Genomic DNA, 26,531 nt, shown 5'->3' on the forward strand with positions numbered 1-26,531 from the left:
CAGAAATGCATCTCCTGAATTAAAATAAAATGGGGCTAAGAATAGGCACAAAACATACAAAACAAACACTCCTTCAGCTTGAAGTTACTTTTAAAGAAAGTACAGAATAAATGGTTTGTGGAAAGAAAATTTCAGGAAGAAAAGGTAGTTGTCCAAGGGTTTTGTCTTAGTCAAGACCATGGTATTGTAAAGCTATGTGGACACGTTTCTAAAGATTAGGGAGTGTGCTTGGTCTCAGTCTTTCAACTTCTGCCTGAAGAATTTCAAACTGTTCTTCTTGTTCCTTCACAAGACCCCGGAGGTGTTTCTGCTTCAGAATCTCCCGGTAACGCTGCTTTGCAATCTTTTCAGAAGCATGCTGTTTGTCTGCATAAAACCAAATACAAGGGTTAGCCTGGATTTCTATTGGACCTGTTATTCCAAGTTCTGTATAAAAAAGGGAGCCATTTTAAAAAAAGGTTCACAGTTTGTACTTATAGTACTGAATAAAGAAAAAAATCAAAAAGGCACTGAGCATACTTCCTTTAGTTTCTAGCAGGTACCCACTGGTTTGAAAATCTGTTTTACTAGTGGAAAGATCTCAAATAGTTTTCTTAATAGTGAATACCCTTCTCAGCTCTATGTTACTTCCTCTGTTCCCTCAAAATGTCTGAAAAGAAGCGGGTTGAATAGTTCTGAGAAAGAATGAAAGCATGTTGCCTAGTGAAGGTATCAATGACTAATGTTTTGACCATAAATAGGTCCAGCAATTTAGTTAACTGTGGTTACATGATCAATCACCACTCCTTAGGTAAACTGTGTTAAACTGCTGTGGTACAAACAGCACCTCTAATAGTGTACACACATTAATAAACAGGCGTTCCTTGCCCACAAACTGGTGCTGATGGAGAGCAGGATTGTCAAGCCTGTGAGGTATTTTCTGAATCTTTTTCACTTCAGACTGGAAATGCATTTCTGTGACTTACCAGCTGCCTCAAAGATGTGTCTCCTTTCTGAAACAGAGACAAGCATTTCCTTCAGCTCCAGGCTGAGCTCGTAGTTTTCTTGCTCTTTTAAACTGATGCACTTCTCCAACTCTCTAATTTTTTTCTGACGGTTCTTCACATTCTTCTTGTGCACCTGACAATTTCCCAGTGAATAAAGCAAATATATGAGATTATCCCAAAGGTGTTCAGAGAAACCTTTGATGGAAATCTGTAATCTTAAACACTGCATTATAGCACAATAAAATTTCATGTATTTTGATTTGACTAGTAGCATATTCTAGCTTTACTTTATAGAGTGCCTTTCACACACACTATGTTCCAGTATGTTTATGGGGTTCTAATAAATGCAGCAAACAAGGAAGAAATAGATATGGGTCAGGGACAGAAATATATTGCAGATAAAACTTGAAAGGCAAAGGTAAGAAAGGAAGTCAACGGAATCAGTGAGTTGAAAATGCTTTCTTTAGGAGCTGCTGAAGAAAGGGGTGCTGTGCTGAAGCTGCCAGGTGGGCCATAAAGAGACAAGGTAAATAACTAAAGCTTGAAAAGAAGACTGGTGTGAGCAACCTGGAGGAAATCCAGTGGAATCACTTAAAATCAAGGATACTAATAATGTAAATGTTTAAATAGATGACAGAGTCAGCAAATCAGATTGTTGAGTCTGTGTTAGTTTGAATACAAGCAGGGACTTCTGAACAGGCTGGTGCTCCTGGAGAGAAACGTTAAGCAGTGAAGACTGGAAGAATGTTTCATTAGAGACAGAGGAGTGATTTTTATAGACAGTGCTGTGCAAGAAGAGATAGGCAGATCTGCATTCAGATGTTCATGAAGTATTTAATTCCAGTAACAGAGCAAAAGAAATTTCTCTCCATAGGATTGAGCAATCAATGTATGATGATGACTTCCAAAGACTTCAGAGAACTGCTGCCATAAAGACAGCTCAGTGCAAACTGAAGAATATTGAAAGTCAGATGAATAAATACATGGACATATATATTCATCTCTGTGTGCTGTTATGGCTATGGCACAAGAGTCCTGGAGCTAGCTGAAGAGTTAGTGTGTCAACATCAGTTGCAGTTATTCCTTACAAACACCTCCTGCTAACAAAGGAGACATTTAAGCTGAGGATGTGTCTCAAATGTAGAGATTCACTGAGGATTTACCTTATCCATGACGCCAAGAGTCTGCTCCATCACTGAAATGTGGCGGGCGATGCAGCTGTCATAGTCCAGCACCGTTAGGAACTGCAGAATTAAAACCAGAAAGAAACCATCTTATTGAGCCTCTTTGTTCTCAACAATTCCACATTCTGTAAATACAGTCATAATACCACAGGAAACAAAACACTAGAGTTCTGCACAGTGAAAAGGCTTACTAATGATCATAAAAGGACATTGTAGTGATAATCTGGGTGATGTGTGAAAACTGGACTGTACAGCGAATAAAAACATTCTTATGTGTTAATGGAAACAAAGACCAGGGAAATTTGTTGTGAGTTTGTAAAAAAACCCCAAGCTACACTTTTGCTTCTAAGGCAGTCTAAGCTAACACAGCTGGAGGCCAGAGCTATATAGTCCAGATTTTAGGCCACAGAAGAACATGATTATTTTCTGTCAAGTGGCATACTAGTAATTCTTACTTATTTTGCTGTTCTTATATCTGCATCGTAATTCAGGTTTCAGAGAATTTATTTAAGATCTTTTTCTTGGGCAAGCTACTGCTAAAACATCTCTCTATCAAATGACAAATAGTAAAACAGGCTTTATGACCCATAATGTGCAGTAGACAGGTTTCTGTAAATGTAGATTCATCCTTCCAGAGTATTGTCCCATCAAAGTGGCAGGTAAAATCTTGTGGACTGTTCTAGTTAGAAGATGAGAAATGGGAAAGACCCAGCAGGCTCTTTCCCTATAGCTCCAAACTGGTTGCACTCACTGCTTCACAAATAGCCCTCATTCCAGGTGTTCTCAGGTCCTTGCCCACACACATTTATCTAAGCCATCTTTCTGCCTTGTCTTCCCTACTAACTCTACATTTCTACTCAAATCATGAAGCAAAAAGTCAAGCCCTTCAGAGCATTCAAATTCTAATTAAACTTGTGTATGCCTTTGCTATGGGCAAGTCAAACTCTCAGAAGGGCAATAGTTCTGCTAATCAGTTTAAATGAAGTTTGAGCTAATGGCAACAGTCTGGTGATAAATCTGCTACAAGAACTTTTCAGTTTGTTGTCACATCACCTCTGGAAAGCATTTTTGTGGGTGTTATAGAAGTCCCTAGGCTGTGATTCAGACATGAACAAGCAGTTTGAGTGCAGCAAAATAAATGAAGCCTGAGTAAAAGACCTATTTGAGTTCTTACTTTAATCTTTTGATTTAATTGCAATACCCTTACCTGCTCTGTAACATTCCTCATTTTCTCTGTGCTTTATGTCTCTCCCCACTGCAATATCTCCAGCCTACCCATCCTCCAACATCCTTTACTCCAAAGCTTTATGCCACTCACCTCGTCACCCCAAAACCATGAGCTTACCCTACATTTCTCTACATCCCATACAGCAATATCCTCAAGACTTCCCTTAAAACCTCTCTTCTTCCACTGGTATCCTTGGCTCTCTCCCACAGCCTTGACCTATGTTTTCTGGCCAGCCAGTAGGTCTTGTTCAAGCATACATGGGTGCTGACTTGCTGAAGAGTCACAGTGAACAATTCTCTGTCCTTCTGCTGCTGGGCCAACAAATGGCAGTGAGTGGGGCTTGGTGAGGCTTCTGTAGGAACACTCAATCTTTGTATACTGAGGAAAAGTCACAGGATCTCTGTGAAATACCAGATGGGGGCACCTCAGACCTTTACAAGTAAGTTACGGGGTTTTATTTAAAAGAACTGTTCCTTATGGCTGAAAAATCCTGATTTCTTCCTCTCACTGCCAATTTTGAAACACTAAGAGCTAATTTTGCCTTTGCTGTGGGTTGGAGGAGACCTCAATGATCCAACCTGGTCTTGAATATTTCCAAGCAGGGGCATTCGTAGCTTCTCTGGGCAACCTGTGCCAGTGCCTCACCACCCTGACAGTAAATAATTTCTTTGTAATACCTAACATAAAACTCCCCTCCTTCAGTTTAAAGCCATTATAGCTTGTCCTGGCACTCCATGCCCTTGCAAACAGTCCCTCTCCAGCTTTCTTGGAAGGCTTCCGTTAGGTACTGGAAGGTGCTATAAGGTGTCCCCAGAGCCTTCTCTTCTCCAGGCTGAACAACCACAACTCTCTCAGCCTGTCCTCATAGGAAAGGTAATCCTGCCCTCTGATTCCTGCCCTTTGTGGCCTCCTCTGGGCTCGCTCCAACAATTCCATGTCTTTCTTGTGTTGGGCCCCCAAAGCCAGATGCAGTACTCCAGGTGAGGTGTCATGAGAGTGGAGTGAAGGGGGAGAATCACCTGCCTTGGCATGCTGCTCATGCTTCTTTTGATGCAGCCCAGAATACAGCTGGCTTTCTGGGCTGCAAGTGCACATTTTTGGGTTGAGTTTCTCATCCACCAACACGCCCAAATCCTTCTCCATAGGACTGCTCTCAATCCATTCCCCACTCAGCCTGTGCTGGGGATTGCTCTGACCAATGTGCAAGACTTTTCACTTGGTCTTGTTGAGCTTCATGAGGCTTGCACCAGTCCACCTCTCAAGCCTGTCAAGGTCCCTCTGGATGGCAGCTCTTCCCCACTGCACCACACAGCTTGGTGTCATCAGCAGGCTTGCAGAGGGTGCACTCAGTCCCCCTGTCCATGTTGCTGCCAAAGATACTAAACAGCACAGGTTCCAGTACCGACCCCTAAGGCCACTCATCACTGATCTCCACTTCAACAACAAGCCATTGACTGCAATTCTTTGAGTGTGACCATCCAGCCAATGCCTTATCCACAGAGTGGTCCATCCATCAACTTCATCACTGATCAATCTCAAGAGTAAAACTTCCCTTTGAAACCTAAATTGTTAAGCTATTAGGCATCAGGTTTCTCCAGAGTAGTAAAGACTGAAGAGGTATAAATGATCTTAGAGATAAATACAGCAACATTTTCTCTGGTCAAAATACACATTAGAGAAATTTACTCACTAGCTGGCGATCTTTTGAAATGGGCAGTGTGACAATATCCCGAGCCTTCTGATTCAGATCTTCAATCTGCATTCTCATTTTCTTGTGTTCCCATTCCAGCTGAAATATCCCTTTAGAGAAGTCTTTACATTCCACCATGCTAGCAATTTTCTTTTCTCCTTGAGCCTGAAAAAACAGATTAATCTTCATTAACACACTTTACAGATTATGGAATAATTATTTTCAAGAAGATGGGCAAGCTTCCAAAATTATAATTTTAGTAACAAAAACATGTTATGCTGCAGTCCCTTTCCAGACTTTGGTCCAGATGGTTATTTTTTGTGGATTTTTTTTCCCTTTTATGCTCTGTGCCACAGCCTTGGATCATAGAAGGAGATGGAAGAAAATTACAACTAACCTCTGTCTCCATCTTTGTCTATTTTACAAAAACGTGAAGGTATTTTAACTACAGAATACAAACTTGCTCTGTATAAGGTATTCTGCAGTTGTTACTGAAGGCTTTGTGCAGTAGCAGTAACAGGCACTTTTTTGTACAGCTACAATGCCTAAGAACAGAACCTTTAATAAGAACAACTGTCTTAAGCAGGATCACCAATTTCACCTTAGGTGTATTAATCTTTAAGATCTTAATGTAAGCTACTGTTCAAATACTTATCTATAAAGTTTCCCTTGAGGGCATTTTCGGACTAGTGCCCAGGGTATTAGCATTTTCTATTTAAAGCATGTGTGTAATTGATGGTGTGTCTAAAAACTGTTGCTGTTTCATTGATCTGAATTGTATTGATCAAACATCAAGAAAGTGGTGCCTATTGCAATCTTTACATCATGATAAGTGATGTTACGGAATTCTTAACAGCTTTCAGCCTAGAGAAGAGAAGGCTGTGAGAGGACCTCATTGCAGCCTTTAGGTACCTGAAGGGAGCATACAAACAGGAGGGGAATCAACTTTTTAAAAGGGTAGATAATGGCAGGACAAGAGGGAATGGGTTAAAACTGAAGGAGAGAAGGTTTAGATTAGATATTAGGGGGAAGTTTTTTACAGAGAGTGTGGTAAGGGGCTGGAACAGGCTGCCCAGAGAGGTGGTGGATGCCCCGTTCCTGGAGGTGTTCAAGGCCAGGTTGGATGGGGCCCTGGGCAGCCTTGTGTAGATCCAGGCCTGGAGGTTGGTGGCCCTGGCTGTGGCAGGGGGGTTGGAGCTCTATGATCCTTGGGGTCCCTTCCAACCCAGACCATTCTATGATTCTATGATTCCGGATTACAATTGAGCCTACTGGTGGGAAGGACTGAATTGAAAATAGATGTTAACAAAAAGCAGAGCCCCTGAAGGATAATACATTTGTTTAAAAAGCTTGAATTTCCTCCAGATAATGTGCATTACCATGATAGAGCAATTCAGTTCTTCAATAACACTCTTCTTAATGAGAATGGCATCAGCATAGTCGGGGATCCCAGTACTTTCCAATTCTACTTGTCCTTGTTTTAGCAAAAACTGGATGGTCAAATTCAACTCAAGTTTCATCTTCTCCTCCTGCAACCTAAAATGGCAGAAAACAAAAATAGTGTTTAGTGATTTCAACAGGATTATAGAAATCCTCCCATGATTCTCAAAATGTTTGTATTTATTACTAGTAAGTGGTATGTTCACATAAGTGTTATTCTTTGACGGCCCATCTTCTATTTGCCCTCAAAGTGACTACAGAATATGCAAGTTATTTCCATGCTCCATTTCCATGAAGTTTTCAACCACTGGATTCAGTTTAACATATTCTACCAGTTTTTCTGAGAGAAAGTGTCCTTACTAAACAGAAATCTTAACAGCAGTTGAAAAGAAAATGAAGATTCCCACCCTGCATCCCTTTTCTTGTATAATTTAAACTGGGATATGTTCCTGAATGACAATGAATGTTAAAATTATGTCATATACATGAAAAAATGAAATATTTTTGCAGGTCCAAGCAGCTCAGTGAAATCATGTGACTGAGCAGCATATCTCAATTAAGAGTGATCACTGTATCTTACTTAGGCCTCCATGAACAAAATTTAACTGAGCACATATATGGCCTTGAAGGCTTTGGGGGATTCACTGTTATGATGTAGCTTTGGGATCACTCATTTTCCACTGAAGACCAAGTTGCCATCCTTACTGGTGTCACTTAAAATGGTAGATGAAGATTGGGTTGTCCAGCTCTTATGTTCTGCAATAACACCTCATTTGAGAAATAGCGTAAGTCTCTCAGATAAATCCTAGATGAAAGAGTGCTGGAGAATACAGCTGTGTAATTCTGTAACTTTTGGTTCTGTGTTGGTGGAGTATTACAGTATAGCTGAATATAGGAAAAGAAACAAAATTACCAAGTGAGTTCTTCAAAAATGTCTTCTATTTCTGATTTAATCCTCTCATTGTCATCCATTCTTCTCTGGAGAAAGGCCTGCATCTCTGCCAGTCTTAGAGCTTTCCATTTCACCTGAAAAAGCAATATTGTGACATTCTGAACTTTCTCAACTTTGTCAGTATGTCAGGGCAAGCCTCTTCATGAGCAGAGAAGACAAGTTCTTAAGATGACATATGTATGTATAAATATACAGCCTCGTATTTTGAGAATCCCAATAGAGCACATGAGACAGAGGTTACAATATATTCTGCTAAGATGATAATGTATTCATTTATGCATAGTTTATTCACATGAAGGGAAATCATATTTCCTTCTCTCTTGGCCAAAGGTCAGGTATCTTCGTCTCTGGACAATTGAGATTTACACCTTAATGCATTAAAACTGAAAAATATGGGGATGCATTGGTGCAAGTGTAGACTGCTAATGGGAGAAAATGAGTCCAACAGATGATGGAAATCAAATATCTTAACAGGGTTATTTTATGGATAGAGAAAAGGAAAATTTTATTTTTTAATGAAATCATATCAAATCTGCCCACATTAATATGTTAATTTTTCCTCTGAAGGAGAACTAGAGCTGTTTTCCCTTGATGACATTTCTATTATTCTGAATTTAATGTGGCTAGAAGCCACATTGTCATTTCACCACTAGCTTGACCCTACACCTGAACCCCACAGAAGTTTAAGACCTGAGTATTTCAAGAAATATACTGGCAAAATAAAGAATTTTACAAACCTGCTCTTCAGTCTCCATTTTATTTCGTCTAGCTAGACAAAAATTTTCCCATATAGATGGGTCTAAGCCGACAGGCATTTTCTCAGGACTATCCAGTTCATCCATGGCTTTCATCAAAAGGGTAAGTGCATCTTTGCAATTCTCAGCTGAGCCTGAACAGTCCCCATATGGGTTAGCTGTGTCAAGGAGCATTTCTGTCACTGTGATCCTAGTGCACATGGACAGTACATACAGTATTTACTTTTTATTTTCTCTTCCATAAAAGAAGCTCACAAACAAGCAAAGAACATTTCATATTCTCAATCTCATATTCTCAAAGAACAAATAGGCAAGACTGCATCTTACATATAATAACAATATATGTTTTTGAGACCTATTCAGCTTGCATTTAAAAGAGATCCTTTGGGATGAATAAGGAAATGTAAGTACTCAAAACAGCAATTGTTAGTGCAATAGGAAATCAACTGTTGTTAACTAGCCAATAAAAAGGAGGTAGTATAATGCTTATCAAAATAATGTAGACAATTGAAATAAATGGCATTATTATTCTTGAATGACAAGAAACATTAATATTTCAACAGCTGAAATCAGGTGGGATCTTACTTTGGTCGAAGTTTGTAAAGTTGGAAAAGTTCATCAAGGAGATTGACAGGTACATCAGCAAACTCCTTTGCAAAACCACGTTCCAGATTCTAGGAGGGAAACAGCTTTCTTGTCACCACAATGTTACTTTGAAAAAAGTATCAACCTGCCCATATCTTAGAAATGCAGAATATGGTTCTCTTCCAGGCACCCCCAAGCATCACAGGAATCTGGACAATTTAACAGATTTTCTATGCACATATTCTCCTTTACTGCTTAATTTCAGTGATCAGCAGATTGACCAGAATTCATCCTATGCTTACAGTGAAATATGCTCTTCTCATTAAAGCATTATTGTTTAAATTTCTGAACCTCCTTATCTTTGTCAAGAGTCTCACCTTGTCTTCAACTATTGCATTTTCATAGGTGTTCATGTAAGCCTCAATTTTATTTTTAGTAGTCTGGATTGTTCTTGCAGTCCTGACCTACAGCAAAACCAAAAGATTTCAGGAATGAAATTCACAAAGTTTTCTCTAGAAATAAGAAAGTGTCGGTTTCATCATTGTAGATACTGCTAAAAGGTGAGCAGGTATGAAATTAAAATAGTCCACTGCTAAAGGAAGTAATAAATTTGTGTAAGAAATACCTTGTACACATGCAAAGTCTTCTGCTTAAACTTGGAATATAAGGACCTGTGTTGACACTTGTTTTCACTTGCACAGAGATTTCCTTTTCCTTTCATGTCATAACCGGTAAGACCAGTCAAAAATCCTCAAATGCTGTTTTTCACTGGAGGGGTGTTAATTTTAGAATACAGTTTCCCTGTTGTCCTGACATAGTTCTGCTACATGTCAGGATACTAAGGTCATCTGTTTTATCAAGGTTGTTAAATACTTAAGAGCTGCTGGGGAGATCATTTTCTTGTATTTGACAGTTTGCATAGAACAAAAGATATACCAATGGGAACAAACAGAAAATACATTAAAAAAATATAAATATCTATTTTGAAAAAATGTAAGCTGGTGTACACTTGGCCTCAGGTAATTAAAACTAGTTCACCCAATGCAGTGGTAGGGGCTAGATGCCTGCTTTGGAACCTCTGCCTGTAGCTCACATACAAATAGCTGCCTGCAGCTCCAAATACAGAGGTCTGCACAAGCTGAGATGTTCCATGAGGAGGCATTAGTATATTGTCTGTGGACACAGAAACAGCCTGACAAAGACAAAGTTGTTCCAAAAGCCAGAGCCAACCTGCAGACTAACACCACCGTCTGAGTCACACAAACACTGGCAGGAGTAGGAATCAGAACTGTCACTCAAAGTTATTACTGTGGGTAGGAAGCACTTGTGCTCTCTGGGGTTTTGTTGACTTGGTTAGACAGGGATGGGTAAACTCTTTAGGAGATTAAACTTGCCCTAAGACTACAAACACTTTGTACTCAGTGGTATGTTCTGCTTCCATGATCAGATACTCACACAGCACTTCTGTCTATGCTTTGAACTAGCAAACACAAGTCATCATGGTCCAGACCTAAATTAGACACCTCAGTGAAAACTGATAGCATTACACGTTCTTTTGTGCATCTACCTGTTATAAAACCATGATAATCAGTGCTTCCAGCTTGACACCGGATACTAAAAAATATTATATATAGCAAACAAATAGCAACATGCCCTTCTGAACACATGGAGTTTTACCAAGGACCTCCAGATGAACTGAGATGAGTATCTATTAAATATGTATGTATTTATAATGTATGTCACATGTGCAAGTTGAAAAAAATAATTTACCCTGTAAATTGTCAGAAAATAACTTTTTATTTGGAAAGTACATTCTTCACAAGAAACTGTACTGTAAATATTATAATTTTCTTAAGAACAGCATTCCAAGTGATAACTTACTTTTTCTTTCTCCTTTTTCATAAGAAAATTATGAAGTCCAGCTTCTCTAGTGTCCAACTCTTCATCCAACAGTAAAGCATAAACGAGATTGACTATTTTGAGTTCTTCCTGTGAAAAGATTGTAATTAGAAATTATAACATACCTACTGCACAGAGGCAAAGATGAAAAATTAATGTTCCCTGTGATACCTGATAGATGACCATCTCTAATTTCACTTTTCTTTCAGAGAGTTTGCATACAGTCTCATCAAAATTCTGTGTTGTTTCCTGGATGGAAGCTTCAAGTTTCTTCAACTCATTTTTCAGTCCCTGGGGAAGGACAAAAGCAGCAATAATACATCTGGAGGAACAAACAAGCTCTGATACACTATATCAGATGCTGGAGAATACACAATATGGAACTGTATCTTTCAATCAAAAGGTTTCCAGAAATTACTTGTTTGGAAGGAGAGTGCTGCCAGACTTCCAAATTATGTTGCCCAAATACCACTGCAAAGGATAAATATAATGATATTATTTGCATATGGCATCAGCAACTCTGGGAATGGAACCTCAAAAAAATATTTTAGGAAAACCAGTACATTTGCAAAGGACAGCTACCTTTTGTCAGATACTGCAAGTTTTGGTGGTATAAGTATTGGTATAAGTAGAGATGGCCTTATTTTACTGCCTAAGCTAGGACTTATTTGATATGCCACATGATTTTTGTTCTTCATTTATTCTATTAATTAGTATTCAGTTTTAGAAGTAGCTCCTGAGAAAGATCAGAAACTTCAGTCATGAGCACTGTGAACAAAACCACTCCTTTTCTTGTTTTAATGTACCCTTCTATACTTTTCTTTTTCTTCATTCAGCTCCTTGACTTTTTTCTCAAATTCTTCAAAAATTTTCTTTTCTTCATCATTCCAAACATGCTCAGCCTTGGATATAAAAGGAGGTGGAGGAATATCCTGGAAGTATTAAAGGCAAATATATTTCAAAAGCAATACTATGTGGTCATCAGCACTCTAATAAAATACAGCACACATCAAAAAGTATTTCTTAGTGGTAAGGTACACACTTTTAAGTCCATCGTATAAGTTCCATTTCTCTGGTCTGTTACTTGTACCAGTAGTTTCAGTGTATAGATACTGTGCTATTCTCTCTTACTGGCTTACAGGAATTTGCTGGTGTATCTTGTAAACTAAAAGTATTTTGTATTAAACATCCTGCTTTTGGTACAAGATACATCACATATTCTCTTTCAGAACCCCAAATCTAACTCCCTGCTAATGCATACTTCTGAGGGGAGTCCTAATTTTCCAAAACAGAGCAATTCCAGGGAGAGCACCTGGGTCTGCCCTATCCTTTCTTTTTCTGTGATGCTCTTTCACATTTTGGTGAGTTAAATGGAATACAGTAATTTTCTGCAAGATCACAGCCATGGATCTGGGACCCTTTCTCCAGTTGTGTAATGGCAATATTAGACTCTGTTCCTGTTGTATTCCACTGTAAAGGGGACAGGTGTTGATGGGTAAATCATATGCAGGTACTAGAATCTTATGGTCTCTCTGGAGTCCATTGCATAGTCTATTTAGACATTACACAATTCTACAATTCCCCAACTTTCTTCTAGCCTTTACTGTGGCAAGTTTCCAGTTTAATTTCACATTTTCCTTAAAAGCCCACAAGCTACCTAAATGATATGGGAGAAATGCAGCTCACCATTTTTAAGATGTCTTCCTTTTTGACTTCTAGCACTCCACCCATCATGTCATTAAGAGCACGCAGCCTTTCGTTGTCCTGGGAAAGACAAAATGAAATGTAGTAATAAGAAGTTTTGGGAACAATAATAGGGTAGTTCACCTCTAGATCACCCATACAACTATACTGTGTGTCACTACTGGATTAATTCTCTTCAACTGTGCATGTGGAATATATTGAAAATCTCAGAGTTTTTTCTCATGGATGGATTTTCATATACTAAGTAACTTTGTAAAACTGGCATTCTGGCAGATTTGGAAAAAATACATAGGCAGAGACTCCTGGATGGTTGGCAGGCTAGGATGAAGGAAGCTGTAGTGTCACGGTTGTCTTATGAATCTCTTTTGGGGCCAGAACCATCCTAGGCTTTTCACCGAGGCATTGTAAGCCAGAGGAAAGCATTATGACCTTCTGGTCTGGTCTCTGAAGAAAAGGTTACTCAGTAAACAAACTCATACCAAGCACAAAGCTCTTGATGCATTTAGAAAAGTATCAAGTTCCCAGTCACCTGATAGGGTATTTTTAATTGCCAGTAAGCATACTTTTTAAAATTGTGAGCCTAACACTAAATCTTTTCTGCTCCCAGTTAGTCTATGTAGTTCTGATTGCAAACTATAAGAGGGAAAAGGCACACATCATCATTGCCTACAATGTTAAATGTATCCTCTCATACTACATTACAGGAATATACCAGTATTAGCAGCACTAACGAAGCCTAACCAGAGACAAAGGCCTGTTCAGTAAAAAGGCTTCTACTTTAAGTACCATAGCAGCAGTGCGTCTTTCCATTTCAAGCTTAGCCAGCATTTCTTCTTTTTCTCTCTCCTCTTGAGTCAGGTATTTTTCAACTTTAATCTGAAGGAAGAAAATGACATTCATAATAGGTTTCTCTTCCCCAGCTGTGATCACATGTGGACTAAGAATACTTGGAAATATGGTGTAGTACTAACTCTTAATGCTTTTTGTATCTCTGCTGTATGATAATATTACTCAAGAAGAAAAACTTCTCTTTTGAACAACTCCAAGAGCTGTATTTAAAAATGCTAGGGTGCTAACTGAACATTTTGTGCATATCTTTTTCTGACAGTGGAACAACACAGACTGGTGGAAGAGCAGAGAGAAGTGGGAAAAGACTAACCGTAAGTACAGTACTAAGTATGCTTTAGTACCAAGATACTTAGTTTAAAACTACTCAGTTTCAAAATGGCACCCAGAGAAAACAGAGAAATCCTTATGTATGGAAGTAATCGTTGCAAGCCTGGTTTGAAACTTATGGTCAGGAACAGAGGGGATTTCTACCTGATTTATGGGCAATTAACAGTAATAAATGAAGATGTTATACAATTTATTCATTTCAGACTGTTTATTAAGAGTTTTCTCCATAAAAAGGGAAGGGAAGCACTAGAGTCATAAAGATGATTTTAAGTGCACAGATACATGTTTTAAGGCTTTTCAGTACTGACACAATTTCTGGAAATGAGAAGAATTAGAGAACTGTATTTCAGTGGGTGAAAAAGAATGATTTCTTTTTCAGATACCTCTGAATCCTGAACAGTGAGTGCTCGCTCTGGTATCTCATCATCGGTAAGAGCAGGCTCCCACACGTCCACTTTGAGGTCAAGTTGTGCCAAGATTTCTTGGATCCTCAGATTTCTTTCTTTCACTCGTGCTATCTCATGCTCCTTTCGTCTTGCAACTATGTCAAATTCCTTATTAAAAGCAGTTTTCACTTTGTAAATTATATCCTGAAATAGCAAAAAGGAAACACAAATATTCACAGGTCACATCCATTCATAATTGTATACCGCTCCTCAAGCCATCAGAATCATACATCCAGCTGCTCTTTTATTCAGCAGCAAATACTAGGGAAAGGGGTCATGTTCTCACAGGGCATGCTGAGATGTGCAAGCTAGCTTTGGCTATACAAACTCTTAAACTGAAGCAACAGAGGGCAAATAAAATACCCTCAAATTGGGTAACCAATTTTGTTAAAATGTTTTTTTGTTTTTCTTCCAGACCTAAGCTGGCAAAGCCACATGATGCTCTACTGCACTCTGTGCATTTATCACCTTTCATCTCAGGAACTGGGAGACATGTGCAACTCTCCACTGTATAGTGTCAGTATGCCCAAAATCTAACAGTGCTGTGGGAACCAACAGACCTGTACAGCAGCGTCACTGCTGTAATACAAATTTAGGATGATCTCACCTTCAATAATATGATCTGATTGACTTTCTGCTCCCTGGTGTGCAAGTCCCATTGGTGGTATAGGACAGATGTGTCTCCACCATACTGCGAGCTCAGACTCCCAATCAGGCAACAAGATGCACTACCATCAGCCACTCCTTCTGCCTTCTCTCCTCCTTCCTTTGATAATACAAACTCAGGCTCAGTCTCAAGATTTCTTCTCTGAACCTGAATATCACAAACATGATAATGTGTTAACTTTGTACATGATCCAGTGGCACGTGTATGAAAAGATTCTACAGGTTTTATTCTGCAGTTAGGGTCAGTGATGAAAATAATACAAGTTGAAATGATCACATCTGGAATATTGGGTCCTATTGTAGGCTCCCCAGCAGAATAAATACATGGGCATACTGAGGCAAGGCAACTAAAAGGATTTGAAGCATCTAACATGTGAGAACAAGCTGAGAGAGCTGGAACTCTTCAGCCTCAAGGAGAAGGCTTTGCAGAATCTTAATAATGCATATAGATACCTGATTGTGGGGAGTAAGGACAAGAGTCAGACTTCTCAATGGTGCTCAGTGACAGATTGACAGGAAATTATCATAGAATCACAGACTGTTCTGGGTTGGAAGGGACCCCAAGGACCATAGAGTTCCAACCCCCCTGCCACAGGCAGGGCCACCAACCTCCAGGCCTGGATCTACACAAGGTTGTCCAGGGCCCCATCCAACCTGGCCTTGAACACCTCCAGGGACAGGGCATCCACCACTTCTCTGGGCAGCCTGTTCCAGCAATACTGATATACATCAAAAAAACAGGACAACCAACTTTATTATAAAACACCTTTCTTGTGAAGGTTGTCAAACACTAGAAGAGGTAACCAACAGAGGTTATAGAATCTTCCACCTTCAGAGGTATTCCAAGCTTTATTGGACACTTCCCTGAGTAAATTGCTCTACGACGGTGGGACTAGATAACTTCCAAAGGACTCTTCTAACCCCAGCTATTCTGTGATTCTTTATAATATGAATACATTTGTTCTATGTAAAATAAAGATGACATGTTGTGGTTTATCTTTTTAATTTTTTTTTTTGGGGGGGGGAATTTCTACAGCAAGAAAATGGACCTCAGAAATGTATCTATGCAAAGCAGGATTAAGATGCCAACTCAAAACACCCTGACCTGAAATGCCATTATGCAGTGCTTCAAAGAGATTGTACCTGAAGATCAGATGTCTCAATCTTCTTTAACTGGAGAACTTTATCCAGAGTTTCCAGCTCTTCTCCACTACGTTCCTTCAGTGGATAATTCTTCACTTCACAAGCCATATGGAAACACTGTCCAAATTTTAAAAAAATAATCAAAAGACCCAAAATAAAATCTTCTTCAGAATGCATCTACCAATTCATTTGTTCCATATCTGAATGCTAAACAGTTATAAAGACTTTGTAAAATTTGGAATTAAATTGAAGACCAATAAATATAGACAATATAACAAAAATACAAGGTTAAGAGAAAACATTTGCCTTTTCAGTAGTAAAAATGGTTACTTTAAAATTTGCTTTCTCTTGCTTTTTTTTTCTTTAATATTCTATGGTATAGCCTCTTTATCCATGGAATTCAACCAGAATTAGAGTTTTTATAATGTAATTTGATCTTTCACCAGCCTTGAGATAATCCAGTATCATAAATTTGACTAATCTTCCTCTATTTAAAATAGGCAAAATGAGGGTTAAATTTTGCCTTTATGTTATGTATATCAAGTCATACTGACTGCATACAGAAAAATATTATTTACCCTTCCTTTCAGCAGCACTACATTAAGAAACTCTGTGATATCAGTGAAGAATTGCTTATTTGCTTATCAGCACTCTTATCCAGCTTAGAAGGAAAAATTAGCTAGGCTCAGACATAATGAATGGAATGAAAGATTTGCATGAGACTTGGGAAGAAGTTTTTTCCCATACCTATAGCAAATCAGACATGCATTATACTCTATTTATTTTGCCTCCATACCTTAAGGAATCAACAAACTACTGCAGAAAATGATTTTAAAAGCAGAGGTTACCTTAACTGCACGTCCTTTTACACACATAGAATCCCAGCACTCATGCTTGATGATGTTCTTCAAATAGCGGTTGGCTAAATTCTCCATCTCAATCTCCTTCCTCACCTTTCAAGATACAGAAAAGAAAACAAGATGTGGTGCAATAGAACAAATGTATTAGGATTGCGTGGCAAAGTTTGTAGCAGGGGGACTACAGGGGTGACTTCTGTGAGAAGCTGCTAGAGACTCTCCCCGTGTCTGATGGAGCCAATGCCAGCCAGCTCCAAGACAGACCCACCACTGGCCAAGGCCAAGCCCACTGATGATGGTGGTAATACCCCTGTGATATCATATTCAAGAAGGGGAGGAAAAAAACCCATGCAATGCCAAGAACAACTGCTGCCAGAGAGGAGTGAGAATATGTGGGAGAAACAACTCCACAGACAGCAAGGTCAGTGAAGAAGGAGGGGCAGGAGGAGGTGCTCCAAGTGCTGGAGCACAGATACCCATGGTAAAGACCATGATGGGACAGGCTGTCCCCCTGCAGCCCTTGGAGGTTGATCGTGATTGGTTGATAATCATCTGCAAGCCATGAAGAACCCCACATCAGAGCAGGTGGAGGCACCTGAAGGAGGCTGTGACCCCATGGGAAGCCTGTGCTGGAGCAGGCTCCTGGCAGGACCTGGGGCCCCATGGGGGACCCAGGCTGCAGCAGACTGGTTCGGAAGGACTGTACCCCATGGAAGGGACCCACACAATATGGTCAATTTGTACTGAGTTACTGAATTAAATCTACCAGGTGAAATTAACTACCAATATTTTATCATCTTAGACTATCACAACTATCCTCTCCAAAAAATTTACTGCATACTACTAAAACTGCTGAAAGGCATCGCTTTATATGTGAAGAAAAGGATTATAGAATTTAAGCAAGGTACTCAAGGCCAGAGTGTCAGATTTATGGCATAGATCATATTCCAATTGGCAATGTCTGCATTAGCAGCTTCACCCACTTCAGAAAGTGGCTTAAAATACTTTTAAGTTTCCCTGCCTCTCAGCAGTGAACAGCAACTTTGAGATCACTCATTCTGTACTTCAGTCATTCATTCTCCTTTTCACTGCTAATTTTAAAATGTTCTCCCCCCATTCCACCATACCCTGGCCACTTCTTGGTCAGCCTCTACTTGTGCTCTTTGCTGTTGTTCTATATCCAGGTTGAACTCCTGCTGCTCCAGTTTCTCAATGTCTGGCACCTGTTCATTTTCATGCATCATTTTCTGAATCTGTTTTTTTGTTTAAAAAAAAAGGAAGAAAAAGTAATTTGAATGTGAATAGAAGAGATGCTGTTTTTAACACTATAGAACTTGATATCAGGGAAAATGATTTTAATTGCCTCCACTTTTAACTGCTTCATGGTAATTGGTAGAATGTGCTGTCTATAGCTAGAGACAGTCAGTACTATGTGAATATTTAATGTTTCTCTCAAAATTGCTTTGGGTGTTATATGTGACGTATACACTTTCTAAGAACCTGTACCATGCAACTGTCTACTCTCTGGTTCTGAAAACTTCGAAGTTGTTATTGCTTTGTAAAGTTCTCTATCTCATTCAGTTCAACAAAGGAAACTGCAAATTCCTGCATCTAGTTCTGAGTACTTTCAGTTGCTATCTCTTTATTGCTATCCATCTCATACAGTTCAACAAAAGGAACTGCAAAATCCTGCATTTTGTGAGGAACAGGGCCATGCACCTAGACATGATGGGTGCTCAGCAACTGGAAAATAAGTTTGCAGGAAAGGACCTGGTGGTCTTGAAGGACACCAAGTTGAACACGAGCCATCAATGCTCCACTGTGGCTAAAATGGATAATGGCATCTTGGGCTGTATTGAGTGTTGCTAGCAGCTAGGGGAAAGTGAGAGGCATACTCATACTGGACAGAGTCTAATGAATGTGATTATGGGACTGATACATCTCTCATATGAGCAAAGGCCAAGAGAATTCGGACTGTTCAGCGTAAAAAAGAAATGTCTTGGGGGAAAATCTCCTCAATCTATAAAAATACCTGAAGGGAGGGCACTAGAAGGGTGGAGCCAGGCTCTCGTCAGTGGTGCCCAGTGACAGGACCAACTAGCCTGAGAGGATACATTGCTCAAGGTATAAGGGTGACACACAGAATTTATTTGGACCAAAGGAATCTGAGAGCCAGACAGTAGTTCCTGAGAGGTTCTGTGTATAGCACCTGAAGAAACACATCTCTTTATTACAAGTCTGCTCAGAGTTTATGACAAAAATGTAACTGAGTGCTAGAGCTGACAGCCATAAAGAAGTTCATTTGTAAACAAAACTGGCAAGCTGAGCCATTACCCTTGTAAGAAACTCACAGTTTCACGCAGCTTTTTAATTCGCATTTGCAGCTCACTCTTCTGGTTAGCAAACCTCTGAGTCTCTTCTCTAAAGACCTGAAATATAACAAATACATTGATGAAAGGCAAAAATAGGCAAGAAGAGAAAAAATATTAAATAAACTAAAGGAACATTATCTGTACAGAAAATAAAACTGTTTGACTTGAGCCACTTACAAAACTCCATCACAAATTGGAAAGTCACTCCTGAGACCACCCAGAAATCAATGATACTTTGCTTTGTTCTATCATTGAACCTCAAAAGCTGGACAAAATACACAGCTCTGGCTCATATCAGAAGGAACCTCCATAAATTCATATTTCTGTGGGAAAAAACATCTATACTAACAACAACATAGCAGTTCCCAGGCTCACAAAGCACAAAATCCCCTCTCTGTAGACAGCTAGATCTTTGATGCATTTTTATTTATAAAAAAAATTGGTTACATAACATACTCCAACCTTAACCTGAAATAAATCTCCAGGAGTTTGTACTTACTGTCATATTCCTGAGTACTGATTTATCAGTGCTGCAGAATTTATTATTCTGGCCTTTGGGAAGAAAAGAGTGCCTGCTTGGTTTCTGGGAATATTTTGCGCAATTTTTTAACATTTAGAAAAAATTCCAAGTTTCTAAAGGAAGCTAATCTCTCTGTCAAATTCTATTACATTTACTCATTGGGTAGAAGTGGTCTCAAGGTCTTTAGAGTTCCTATTGTTCTAGGTACATTCTCGGATGTGTTTATAGACTTGACCTAGGATTTCCAGAAGTCCAGATCACAATGTCTTAAAGAGAGATCCAAATGTCAGAAAAGTTTGAGAAACTAGATTCCTTTACAGCACATAATTAGGCCCCCAAATCACCAATGACTTCTGAAAACTCTGGGTTTGATTAATCTTCTACAAAAGTACCTTCTTTATTTTCTGACCTATCCATGTCATGTCATCGGTACTGGCTGAATACAAACTGGTGATGTTTCCATCTTCTTTTGTCACTTCTACATTGGAAGATTTAAGTGGTGCCTTCTGAAATTAAGGATATAAATATCTATCATAGTACTTAAACAAAATGAGAGACAGAAATGAAATTAAAAAATGGACTCACGTCAGAAGCAATGCCACTGCCAAATTCCAGAGTGTTAGAACAGTTTGATTGCTTTACCAGCCCCCAGATGTGATCCTGCAAGCCCTTGCTATTATGTAAAAAAACTTTTGACTCAAAGAGGCAGACTGTAATTTCTGTAATAACTGCTTTGCTTGATTTCAACAGAAAGAATATAGGACTAGTAATACAGAGAATACAGCAGTAACTTCACACTAGAAATAACACAAAACTTAATGTGAGAAACAGACTCACAGAGTTTTCTGTGGCTGAATAAACCAAGTGAAACTGAGGACGTGAGTGTCATTTCCCCATAATTATTCTATTTCCAGGATAATACTATTCACAAATTAATAATTAAGCGTATTCAGCCTATCCTTGGAGGCATTCTTCTACTTTTACAAAAGGATGAGAATTTGATTTGAGGACAGTTTTTATCATGTCTTAGGAAAATGATCAAACTTTTTCTCTCCATTAAAAAAAAACCCAAACAAAAAACACCTTAAATTTTGGAAGTGATTCCGATGTGGATTCCGGGTCAAGCTGCCATTCTTCCATAGACTTTAAAACAACATTTTCATTCGTAGTAGATGTGTTCAGTATAGTAAGAAGAGATCTCCAATGCAAAGTAGCTTCCTCAACTTCATTTTTCATTATCTTCCTAGTAAACCGAAAGGGAACTGGTGAATTTTTGGTGTATTATGGAAAAGGATGAAATTTTAAATATTCTTTATAGCACAGTAATTAAGGGTTTTTTTAAATGCCTATTGAATATTTCTAAATAATATTCAATAGTGAGTTCTAGATTTGTGTAATTATGTGAAGTTTCCACAGAACTAGAAATTCTGAAAGGCTGACTACCCACATTGGAAATATTGCTCTGGCAGAGTCATCTTTATGCATCTGCCTGATTTGTTATTCCACAAAAGAGCTGTAACTTTCAAGTGTCTCTGACTCCTAATGTCTGGTAAGTGCTCTTTATAGCCACAGTTGAATTTCCATTAAAGCTGCGATGTCTCCTAATCACTGAGTTAAAATCGTATCTCATGAGATGACATCCCTTACACCTCCAAAGAAGCCCTTCCAGATGGTATATTTGTGAATGATAAGAAGCTCACTTTGAGCAATACTTCTCAGAAGACACTCGTATGTCTTGTGCTGAAACTACTCCTGAAGAACAAGTCATTCCCCAAAAGATGGTTGGGAATCTTTTCATGAGCTAGGGAGACAGCTATTAAAGATAAGAGGAGTGATTGTATCTCTATCCAATTCTCCTTACTTTGAGACTAATAAAAAAGAAGTCTAGATCTCAAAGAGATGAAAAAATTAGTCTGTTGGGATACAAGGAGTTACACCATCAATACTGTTCTGCCACCTTATACATACTTCCATTTCAGACACACCAGAGCACCATCATTTTTGCCATTAATGAGGATGAATTTGCCATCCAGTGAAAATACCACAGATCCAATTCCCCCTCCTTGATATGAGTGACAATGCTTTTGAGCAAGTATATCCTAGAAAAAAAAACGTCGTAGAAACAGTATCAGCGAGTATTTTTTCTAATGAAATACATCTGCAAATTATACTGCTTTATTTTTAGATAAAATTCAATCTAAAATGTCAATACAAAGTATAAAAAAGACTAGGATCTATGATTTTATATTTTTTTATTACAGAGAAGGGAAGTTTCCAGTATAATGATTTTGCAGGAGATGAAGAAGAGTAGTAAAATTATCAACCCTAAGATTTATAGGAGAAGTAAGTAGTTTGTATGACCATGAATACATCTATTATAAAAACAATTGTACTGTAATGTGCTATGTCAGTTCATATCCAACATTAATTTTTCTGGGACACCTTAGATTCAAGTGAAGAAAAGATTACAATGAAAGAAAGTACATTTCACACCTCCTTTTCATGCAAATGAAAGAAAGACTGTGCCTGGATGTCTACCTACCATAGTAAAAGTATGATAGATGAACAAAACACCATCCTTCGCTGCTGATGCCAGCCACCGACTGTTGGATGATAAAGAGAGGAACCCTGATCCAAACTGATTGCTGGGAATCCTCTTTTCTGATAAAAATACTGATGGTTCTTTCAACATATTCTGCCAAACAGACAAAATGTTAGCAGCAGTTCAGATAATGAAAATAGACATGCCATTTTGAGAAGACTAATGATAGTCTGTTGGGTTATTGAGCTCAGGAATTGGTACTGTTGCTGTGCTGCTGATTTGCCTCTCATCTCTTACAGGGTCTTGTTGCAGTTTTGTGAGGCTGTGCTGCTGAGACGGTTTCTTTAAGCAGCAGTTAGAGTTTTCTGCCAGCCTAAACTATAAACAATGAGCAATTCAAGGCCAAAGTCACAGCCCGAGAAATAGTCAAGCACCTCTGAGAATCACATACAGGAGAAAACAACCCAGAAGTAGCTGCATTTTGCCACCAGAGAAGAGAGTGGGGAGGGAGGTTAGAGGTGTCTTAAGATCTGGAAAAGGAAAACAGCTCATGAAGAAGTAACTGAGAACCCCATTTTTTCCCAGTCTCTGCCCCCCTGTACTGCGAGCAGGGGTAAGAAGGGAGCAAAATCATGGCTAAAGGGAAGTCTGCTTAGAATAGAGGGGTGGCGGGAAGGTGCTACCGAGAACCCCCTCTTCCCCAGTCCCTGCCCTCCCTGTACTGCGAGCCAGGGGGAAGAAGGGAGCATAGTCCTGACTGAAGTCTGCTAAAAAGAGAATGGTGGGGGGAAAGTGTTTTAAGATCAGGTCACGTTTGTTTTAAGATCTGGTCGTGCTCTCAACTCGTTTCTTCACTGTTCTTTGTAGTTGTAGTGTAGTGTAATAGAGTAGTTTCTCTCTTCTTCACTTTGTGTTGAGTCTGTTTTGCCCACATCAATGACAGAGGGATCTCTCCCTGTCCTTATTTTAACTGCTGAGCCTCTTTATATATATATATATTCTCCCCTGTCCAACTAAGAAGGGGAGTAATAGACTGACTTTGGTGGACATCTGGCCTCCAGCCAGGGGGAAACCACAACAGTCTGTATATTGTTTCTATGTATTTTCGAGCCTGGAGTTTCTTGGCTCAGAAAGTACAGGACTTGTCAAGGAGGAATGCTCACGTTTGGAATTCACCTTCTTGCTTGACCTAACAAACTGAGGGAGACCTGTGAGCTGCAGAGCTCCAGTTCATCAGCAGACAATAACAGGGGCTCCCTGAAGCCCCCACTACTTGATTGTGAGGCAGAGCTGGGCTGGGTTTGCTGCTATGTCTTAGAGTCATGGGCTCACATTGGCTCTGTTCCTTCAATACCTGGATATATGGGTTACCCAGCAGATTGCACAAAAGCACTGTTCCTGTACAGAAGCTTCCAATACAGAAGTGCCTGCAAGCCCTATGAGTTTTAATAACCAATATTGGTTTTCTTTGTAACAGAACAAGGAGATCGCATTTGCCAGATTTCTGAGCAGGTGGTAGGATACTAAAAGTTGATGTTTATGGATGGAGTAGGTATTTTTAGTGCTGAGATCATTTTTTAAACATAATATCCTTCTATATGCACTTCATCTAAAGCCTTGGTTCACTGGTATTTAACCACCACACAAAACAAAGTAGCTTCAGAGAATTACCTCTTCAGAGAGATGGTATTTACAGATGAAAGGTGCACAGGTACAGTAGCCATACACAATGTTATCCTTCAATCTGACTGCTGAGCTCAAAGGGTAATCCAGATCATATTGTTCCTTTTTAATGGCACTAGCATTCAGCATTCCTTGTTCATTAACATACTTATCATTATCTAGAATATTGGAAAAATGAAAAACAGGGAGGAAGATGCATCACTACCACTAATGCAGATGCTTCACCTATCAAGTAATTATGAACACCCATGTCAGCAAGGTGTGAGCATGACGTGAGATTTCAAGGAGGAGACTGGGAGTTAAGATATCTACCTTTTACACTAACTCTGTGGGTTGTGCCAACCTAGCACACTGCAGTGAAGCAGAGAGCGAGCTCTATTAGCTCTAAAGTAGTTCTAGAAAGAGTTTAACCACAGCAATGTGAAAATTTTGTTTACGCTAATTTACCCTGCTTATTGGGTATGACATAATCAGTGCCCCTTAGTTTGCATGGAGCTTCATGTTATCATCATTTTCAGCTAGAACTTGTTTAGGCATCTCTGCCATGAAGTACAGACAGCCTGGGGGACAATTTAAAGGAAATACTAACTTAAACGAAAATTACTTTTCTAAAAGTTTGTAAATTGTAAGACCTTTTAAAGATTATATGTAAATAATTAGAAAATTTGACACTAGACTAACAGTTTTACACAAGTTTTTCTCTCCAAAATGTTAGAAATTCATTTGCATTATATACAAATGTCCCAGGAGAATGCACAGATGTAATGAAGTCTGTATTTTGCTTTAAGGGATGTCAATAACAAGCTCTTGCCTTCAAAAAGAAAAATCCCATGGTAGATATCTCAGTTCTTACCTGTTGCGAGTGCTGAAGATAGACAAAAAATGTTGAGTCTTGCTCGCTGGATCTCTGCTACATTAAGAAGTACCATCACTTCAACTAAGTCATTCTTGAAGTCAGAAAGGACAGTAAGATCCACCACTTCATCTGCCAACACTGAAGCAGGTCAGAAACACCAATGTTACTGAATCATGGTAACACTGTTTTTACTAAGGTATCATGTTCAGAATATACCACCAGCTCAACCACCCGGTTCTGACTGTCTGACAAACCACAACCTTGTCTCAGAAAGTGCTACACACACAAAACTTGAGGCATCAAGTGCTGAAAATGCTAAGCCTCAGTGTGTTAATTCATTAAACAGCCAAATGTAAGTTTACATACAACTGACATTGTAGCAATTTTGATGCCATTTGCTGAAAACCTGCAGATAATGGACAGAAAAGTGCCCCTCTAAGAAGCAAGGCAGACAATGAGATCATCAGGCAAATTCTGAAAATTACCTAAGAAGATGTAATTCTATATTTGTCAAATGAATGAAGATGATAAAACAATGTCCTTTATACTTAAAATTCTGATGAAGATCTAATTGCATATGTAATCTGAAAATATGATATTGAAATTGACAGACTGGAATAAAAAAACATTACACAATTCCAGCAGGTCTCACGTTAAAAATTTCTGGGACACACATTTGTATAAGGAGATTGCACTCAGCTATCAGTTTTTTTAGTCTGAATTTTCACATGGTGAGCCACAAAGGTCTGAAGCTCTTGGCCAGCACTATTGCTTTTGTGCTGGAGCTGTAATCACATGTGATTCACATGTGCCTTGGACATGTGCCCTGGAAGAAAAGTAATATTAGTGCATATGCTAACTACAATTACAAAGGTTAAGACAAAAAGGATTTGCCAGGACAAAATATGATTTGAAATTAGGTGGAAAGTACATGTTTAGTCCTCCTAAAAAATAAATAGAATGAATGAAGGAGAGTGGGTTAGTCTGCCCAGCAAGTATGCTTAAAATACAGCAAATGATGCAAACTCAGTGTTGTTACATATATTACCTACATATCCAAGAACATGGAATAGTTTTGAAGGCCGTGCATCCAGAATAAAGATATGTCCTTCCGTAGCTCTTGCAATGAGGAACTGGCCACTCTGATCATAACTGGGAAAAGTATAAAACCCAGTAGAAAACAGTTCAATACAGTCAATTAAAAGAGTCAAATAATTCCACTCCCATAACTCTGCTGACTTCATTGATGGCATAAATGCAACTGAAATGTCAGCTTCAAGGGATTACAGGCTTCAGGCCTGATATAAAGACCAGTGCTCTGAGGACAATTTCTAATTGAGGGGGTGGTCAATCTAAAGCTAATGATACTCCATAACAGTGTATGTTAACAACTTTATTAAATCTTTCTTTGAAGTTCACTTTTTAAAACTAAAACCACTATATAGATTTTGATATTATTTTGAAGAGACATGTCTTTGTTTACATTGATTTTACTTGCTTCTGTATCTATATTGCTTTCTGTATCTATGTTTAATGTTTTATCTTAGGTAATTGCGAAAAGAGGTAACATCTGAGCCTCCAAATAACAGGCAATATTATATTAAAGTTTAAGAGTTCAAAATAATTTCTATTTTTTAAAAAGTAGAAATAAAATACTCTCACAGGTTTCAATAACTGAAAAACCACCAAACTCAACCAAGCAAATAAGAAAAGCCTTTTAGATCACTGTAACTGATTACAGGAGGACTGACAAATTCTGAAACTGTAAGCAAATGAGAATAATTATGGTAATAAAAACCCACTGTAACGAAGGGATGACCAAAGGGCTTAAAGTTAACTTCACAAAA

At 38.8% G+C, this 26,531-nt stretch overlaps 1 protein-coding gene across 1 annotated transcript in view; it reads right to left on the minus strand.

The window, feature by feature from the left end:
• Positions 1 to 208: 208 nt before the first annotated feature.
• CFAP43 (cilia and flagella associated protein 43) overlaps positions 209 to 26,531 on the minus strand; it is a gene marked incomplete at both ends in the record, with an annotated part of 46,930 nt that continues 20,607 nt past the window's right edge. Inside the window, 27 exons of the mRNA XM_084264640.1 lie at positions 209 to 366; positions 966 to 1,119; positions 2,150 to 2,230; positions 5,089 to 5,253; positions 6,468 to 6,624; positions 7,442 to 7,554; positions 8,218 to 8,425; positions 8,821 to 8,909; positions 9,198 to 9,284; positions 10,702 to 10,809; positions 10,891 to 11,010; positions 11,526 to 11,651; positions 12,406 to 12,483; positions 13,210 to 13,299; positions 13,983 to 14,189; positions 14,653 to 14,859; positions 15,855 to 15,971; positions 16,703 to 16,807; positions 17,839 to 17,964; positions 19,063 to 19,140; positions 19,996 to 20,109; positions 20,687 to 20,846; positions 21,572 to 21,702; positions 22,146 to 22,298; positions 23,817 to 23,986; positions 24,682 to 24,822; positions 25,733 to 25,836. Coding sequence (XP_084120766.1) covers positions 209 to 366; positions 966 to 1,119; positions 2,150 to 2,230; positions 5,089 to 5,253; positions 6,468 to 6,624; positions 7,442 to 7,554; positions 8,218 to 8,425; positions 8,821 to 8,909; positions 9,198 to 9,284; positions 10,702 to 10,809; positions 10,891 to 11,010; positions 11,526 to 11,651; positions 12,406 to 12,483; positions 13,210 to 13,299; positions 13,983 to 14,189; positions 14,653 to 14,859; positions 15,855 to 15,971; positions 16,703 to 16,807; positions 17,839 to 17,964; positions 19,063 to 19,140; positions 19,996 to 20,109; positions 20,687 to 20,846; positions 21,572 to 21,702; positions 22,146 to 22,298; positions 23,817 to 23,986; positions 24,682 to 24,822; positions 25,733 to 25,836 — 3,547 coding nt within the window. The remainder of the gene's footprint in view (positions 367 to 965; positions 1,120 to 2,149; positions 2,231 to 5,088; positions 5,254 to 6,467; positions 6,625 to 7,441; positions 7,555 to 8,217; positions 8,426 to 8,820; positions 8,910 to 9,197; positions 9,285 to 10,701; positions 10,810 to 10,890; positions 11,011 to 11,525; positions 11,652 to 12,405; positions 12,484 to 13,209; positions 13,300 to 13,982; positions 14,190 to 14,652; positions 14,860 to 15,854; positions 15,972 to 16,702; positions 16,808 to 17,838; positions 17,965 to 19,062; positions 19,141 to 19,995; positions 20,110 to 20,686; positions 20,847 to 21,571; positions 21,703 to 22,145; positions 22,299 to 23,816; positions 23,987 to 24,681; positions 24,823 to 25,732; positions 25,837 to 26,531) is intronic.

Source organism: Gallinula chloropus, assembly GCF_964237585.1.
Source record: "Gallinula chloropus genome assembly, chromosome: 5".
NCBI lineage: Eukaryota > Metazoa > Chordata > Aves > Gruiformes > Rallidae > Gallinula > Gallinula chloropus.